Source organism: Arvicanthis niloticus, chromosome 3 (genome assembly GCF_011762505.2).
Source record: "Arvicanthis niloticus isolate mArvNil1 chromosome 3, mArvNil1.pat.X, whole genome shotgun sequence".
In the NCBI taxonomy this organism is placed as follows: domain Eukaryota; kingdom Metazoa; phylum Chordata; class Mammalia; order Rodentia; family Muridae; genus Arvicanthis; species Arvicanthis niloticus.
The window spans coordinates 72,105,509-72,111,508 of NC_047660.1; the positions used below are offsets into that span (position 1 = coordinate 72,105,509).

At 44.5% G+C, this 6,000-nt stretch overlaps 1 protein-coding gene across 6 annotated transcripts in view; it reads left to right on the top strand.

Annotated features, from left to right (window-relative positions):
- Fermt2 (FERM domain containing kindlin 2) overlaps positions 1–4,650 on the top strand; it is a 70,003-nt gene extending 65,353 nt beyond the window's left edge. For 2 of the 6 annotated variants that reach the window (XM_076931184.1, XM_076931185.1), the window contains 5 exons: positions 382–405; positions 917–937; positions 1,423–1,547; positions 1,774–1,915; positions 3,398–4,650. In XM_076931184.1, the coding sequence (XP_076787299.1) occupies positions 382–405; positions 917–937; positions 1,423–1,547; positions 1,774–1,915; positions 3,398–3,571 (486 nt within the window). In that variant the 3' untranslated portion in view covers positions 3,572–4,650. The remainder of the gene's footprint in view (positions 1–381; positions 406–916; positions 938–1,422; positions 1,548–1,773; positions 1,916–3,397) is intronic. The other 4 variants (XM_034497637.2, XM_034497639.2, XM_034497640.2 and 1 more) reach the window with 2 other exon arrangements.
- Positions 4,651–6,000: the final 1,350 nt, after the last annotated feature.

Consider the following 6,000-nt stretch of genomic DNA (forward strand, 5'->3'; position numbering starts at 1 on the left):
AGGTGACCTGGACTCTGTTTGGTGACAAGCAGTGTGTGGCCCATGGTTAAGGACCCCCAGTCCTCCACTGCCCTTCTTTCTCTAAGGAGCCTCTGAGGCTCGGTTCCTGAAGGTTGGGCCTTCACATTGCTACCCTGGTAACACAAGATTCACAGGCACTAGGGTCGCTGCAGGTGACCCTTGCCAGGGCACAGGACAGTCAGCGTAGCTTCATACTTAATCTGTGAATATTAGCTAAACTTCCCAGGATTATGTTGAGTAAGAATGAGTTTTTAACTAGAAATAAAAGAATTGCCCTGCAGTCCCAAGACTGAAAAGACGTAATACTTGTGTGGCCACAGCTCCAGGGCCTGTATGGCAACCTTTTGTTTCTCCTTCCAGGAAAAAGGATGCAAAAAGCAGATGGTAAATTGAAGGCTTGCTGCCTTTGTGCAAATAACCAGTGTGGCCAGCGAGCTCACACACAGCTCTTAGCCCCCTTCTGAGGAAAGTGCATGCGTGCCGTCATCTGACTAAATCTGAGAAGGCTGCAGTGGCTTTTGATTAGTTAGTAATTGTTCTTTTGCTACTAAAATAATTAGCTTTACCCTCCCGGTAAGAAATGACACATGAGAGGAGAAAGGGATTTGCCCCTTTGTGTTTTCTTCCCCTTTAATCTGATGGTCCTTACTGCCACGTGGTGCGCGTGGTACCTCTGTATCCACATGGACAGCGATGGCTGCTTGCTCGGCTCCGCTCTCGTTCTTCGCTGCGTTTCATTTCCACTTGAGTGGCCTTTTTTTCTGCATGGTTTTCTGCTGGAATTTTGGGTTGCAGGTACCACAGCCTTTTCTTTGCTTCATTGCCATTTCCTGATCGCCTTTTTTTTTTTTTTCCTTTCTGCTTCCTTTTTCTTTCCTCGCATTGCCATCTACAGCCAGGCTATATAAGAGATTTGGTAAGTTCTCCATATTTACAAAGAAAAAGAAATTAGACACTGTAAGGCCATAATCCTGTACCTCCACTATGGGAGAATTCATCCTAAAGCACATATAGATGAATTATATCGGTTCTGCTTGGTTGCCATGGAAACGTGGATGACACTGTTTCCTGGTGTTCCAGTCTGCACTGGAACCCCAGCACATTGTTGCTCTGTAGAACTCCCTGTGGCCATCTGGATGTGTTACTGTCATTGCCCACCGCGATCTCCTCACTTGGAACATTTCTCAGTCCTGGCAGCCATACTAGAGTCCCAATAATGCCTCTTGTGTAGTACATAAAAAAATTGAAATTAACATTCTTACTTTGTTGGGATTCCCAAATGAAGCATTGGATAATTTTTTATTTCAATTCAGTATAATTTTATGGTTGCACATAATTTTTTTCTTTTTTTATAAAAGATAATGTCTAATTATTTAATAAAACATTTAAAATCATGTTTAGATAACAGCACGGATCTTGGAGGCCCATCAGAATGTAGCCCAGATGAGTCTGATTGAAGCCAAGATGAGATTCATTCAAGCTTGGCAGTCTCTGCCTGAGTTCGGCATCACACACTTCATCGCGAGGTCAGTGCGCTGCTGTGGTCTGTGTGTTCAGTTTATCCTCAGTGAAGGCAGGACTGCTTAGACACACTAACCTCTTCTACACAAAAACGTAATGGTATTTTCAGGCTTCTAATTTTCTCATTAACAGCTCACAGTGATTGCATTTCTGTCTTATGTCAGTTCCATTGTTGTTAGAGTTAAAGAAAATCCCTTCCCCCTTCTGAGTGGTTTTTCTTCAATATTCCAGATTTCAAGGTGGCAAGAGAGAAGAACTTATTGGAATTGCGTACAACAGATTGATTCGGATGGATGCCAGCACAGGAGACGCCATCAAAACATGGCGGTTCAGCAACATGAAGCAGTGGAATGTCAACTGGGAGATCAAAATGGTGAGCTAGCGTTCCCTCAGGTAGTCACTCAGTGCAAATGCCTGAGGGTGTGCTCCAGGACCTGGATTTGATCTGCACGATTTAAGACAAAAGGGAGAGCCTCATAAATTTTGAAGATTAGATTATGTGAGGTGATTTGGCTATGGTATTTGACACCCCATTAACCGCTAAGGCTGGTCTGGCAAGTGAATTTTAGTGTCCCCCTTCTCTCAGACTTGGAGCAGGAACTCCTCCTGCCGAGGCTGTCTGAGCAGCCATGTCCCCATGCCGGAACCTTCCAACATGCTTTTAAAGGCTGCCACTGGAGAGCCAAGCTTTAAGACCCCAGCCCCATCCCGCAGCCCCATCCCCTTGAGGCCCTGCAAACAGAGTGGGGATGGCTCCGAAGCTAAGAGCTGTTACTCTTCCAGAGGACCAAGGTTCAGTTGTTAACACCCACATGGAGGTTCACAACCCCCTGCAACTCTAGTTCCTGGGAATCTGATACTCTTACCTGGCCTCACAGACAAACGTGCAGACACAACACCCGTAATCATAAAATTTAAAAAAAAATAAAAAGTCGAAGGATGTAGGGCCAGTACTTGTAGAGTGTTTGTTTGTCTAGCTTCCCTGAAGCCCTGGTTGGTGTAGCACACCCGTAACCTAACTCTTGGAAGGGGCAGAAATACAAGGAGTTAAGAGACTAGCCTGGGCCACAGAAGAATGTCCAAAAATATGAATAGTAAAAAATAATGTTGAAAGTGTGGACCATGTGGTTGGTTACTCATTTCTCACTTGACCTTACCATCATAATTAAAGATATTTTTTGTAACAGCACTCAGAGGTTGTATCCTACTCCTCCCTGGGCCAGGCATGACTAGACAATGAGTTTATCCTGCCTATGAGCCTCATCGCCAGGCATGACTAGACGATGCGTTTATCCTGCCTATGAGCAGTCTCCTAAGGCAGGCCGCTTGCCTGGCCATCACAGATGAGGACACTCCCATTCGGAAGCCTGAGGGCTACACATTGTCCGCGCCCAGGTTCTGCAGGGTTTGTGAAACCTGGTGCCATCCCATTCTGTAGCCTGGTGCCCTTTCCTTTGTTACATTGTGATGATATAAAGCAGCCTCCCTGGCAGGGCTATTTGACTTGGCGCATATTGGATACACTGTATCCGCTGCTATCAGAAAACCACCTCTTTCTGAAATATTTAAGCTTGATACCTAAAAGTTAAATATGGAAGCAAATGTTAAAAAATAAAACACAGGAAGTAGGTTTTCTCCCAGGACCCGAAGAGGGACACTCTCATTAATTGCATCACCAGAGAGCACTTACTGACTTAACCGCCCTGAGAGCTTGCAAACTAATGAGTGGGGGGGATACACTTTCTTACTGTTTAAACCTCCAGGCAGTGGCTCTTCCTGGAGTCACTGGGGTGGGGCAGCATAACTAAAGCCTGGAACTTCATGGGGAGCTGACAGTTCTTTGTCTTCGTTCCAGGTCACTGTAGAGTTTGCAGACGAGGTCCGGTTGTCCTTCATCTGTACTGAAGTAGACTGCAAGGTGGTCCATGAATTCATTGGTGGTTACATATTTCTCTCAACTCGAGCAAAAGACCAGAATGAGAGCTTAGACGAGGAGATGTTCTACAAACTCACCAGTGGTTGGGTGTGAGCAGGAGAACGGTAATGAAGCTCCACAGCCATAACAATATTTAACTTTAAAGCTATTGTCTCTCATATGCTGCTTAATAAAGTAAGCTTGAACTTTATCATTTTACCATGAAACCTTTCTGCCTTACCAGACCGTTAATATGTGCACTAACGAGCACGATTGTTAATCTGCTGCCTACCTTGATGCCGTGTGTGGGCTGCTGAATACCCAGCAGTCCTTGGGGCCACAAACTGAATGAAAGCTGAACCAGCTGTCACTGATTGGCAGTAGACAAACTAAGAAACAAGCCATCTACTACCAAGCTACCCAGGGCATACGTATAACCTATATGAAGTCTATTTATCATGTGTCATGCATGTGTTTATGTTTAATTGATGCCCTCTTTTAAAATATCCTACTTCTGGTACCCAGTTAATCCCCTCTCCCAATATAAAAATCGGGTCTGCAATAGATGCTTGGTGTTTGATAATGCCATTGACCTTGAAGGAAACACTGTCAACCTGTTGTTATCGGGTGGGTTTTGTCCTTGAGTAAGCATGTTGTACATTGTTTTGTGTTTATTTTTACACCAAACTGTATTAAAATACTCTTAGTATTCACCAGCATATTCACTGTCTGCCTAAGATATGCAACCTTGTGTTACAGTATGAAGTGAAGATCTATGAAGTATGCGTTTTATGTAACTAATGTACAAACACAAATTTTATAAAATTGTACAGTTTTTTTAAAAAAAAAAAAAACTATTCACAACTAGGAAATGGCTTAAATGTAGCATCCTTGCATTAATTAAATGCTTTTAAGGTATATAATGAATATGCAGTTTCAGTATCTGCTAAATTACAGATGACTTCATGATGCTCGTGACTTGCCGTGATGCCCTTAACTACAGCCTGGGTGGCTGTGTTCTCGTCTGTTGTGCTCTTACATCTGCGTTGGTGCTAGTTAGACAGTTCCTAGCTCACGAGCCCAGAAGGGCACCAGGGGGGGTGGACTTACCAGTATTGTCCAATAATCCATGAATTAAAGACTGTATAAATGCATTTTATTTTAAATAAAAGTAAAACCTTTTATTTAATGTTTTCTTTTTGTACTTCTGATCTCTCATCTCTCCTGCACCGTGTGTTGTTAGAACAGCCTGCCAGTGCTAGTCTGTGTCCCAGGTGAAGAGCTCTCTCTAGGGGACATACTTTCTCCGGCATTGAGAGACCCTTGTGGTTATTCAGTTAGACTCCAGACTTTCATCACAGGCCTGGCCGCCACCTCTTCCGCCTGTCTCCCACACCCCATCTTGGTCAATCTACTCTTTCTTTCCCGGTTTTAAAAATAGGATAATCTACGTGCCATCACTTACTAAAAGCCTTAAAATACACTTGTTGAGGCTGCGCTGTGGTCTTCCCCATGCCACTGGCTGGACAGCACCTGTGCCACCTGCCCTGCCTGCTGCACCCTGGGACAGCACTGCCCTGGCTGCCTTCAGCTCTGATGACTGCCCTGTGGAACAGAAGCTCAAGTCCCCACTAGTCTCCTCCAGGTCCCCCAGGGCATCTCCCTGGGGCCCATTCGCTCCTTAAGCAGTCGGGCAGCCACATTGTCTAGAGCAGTGGTTCTCACGACCCTCATACTGCTTTGACCTCCAACCATAAAATTATTTTCGTTGCTGCTTTGTAACTGTAATGTTGCTACTGTTATGAATAATAATGTGAATATCTGGGTTCTACCATGGTCTTAGGCGACCCCTGTGAAAGGGTTGTTTGACCCCCAAGGGGCTTGGGACCCACAGGTTGAGAACCACTGGCCTAGCCCTTCACCCCATTGCCATATTACTTCCCAGCCTACACCCTGTCCTCACTTGCCCAAATCTGTCCCTTTTTAGAAATTTTAGTTTACAGCTATTCTTCCATAAATACTTCTAAGTCTCCTTGAAGCCAAACACGCTCTTTGCCTTCTCTGAATAGACAGCTGTATTTAGTGGATACCAAGGCAGACCTAGAATGAGACCCAGGTTACCATCCCTCTGTCCAGTCATATGGAAAGCAAGCCTTTGTGAGCCCCAAAGAAACCTGCGGGCAGCAGCCTCTATCAAGAAAGGCATTTGGCAAGAATACTGTCTGGGACTCGGAGAAACCTGCATTTGAGTTTCTGTTCCCTGTGATTGAAGTTCACAAGGGCACAGGAACAGGATACTAACCAAACTCCATCCAAATCTTGTTATTCTCAGTCAACAGGCTAGTGGCCTGTTAGAAGCTTCTGGTGTAGTAATACCAACTCCACACAAACTGGTTTTCTTTGTAACCTTGAAAGACATTTACAGTTCTTGTCTCTTCAATGTCACTCACATCCAAAAGGCAAAGACAAGGCAGACTGTTTCATTCTGTGTTGTCTAGTTGGGGTTTATGCCTTATTAAAAGGTTTTGAAATCAGTAGTGATA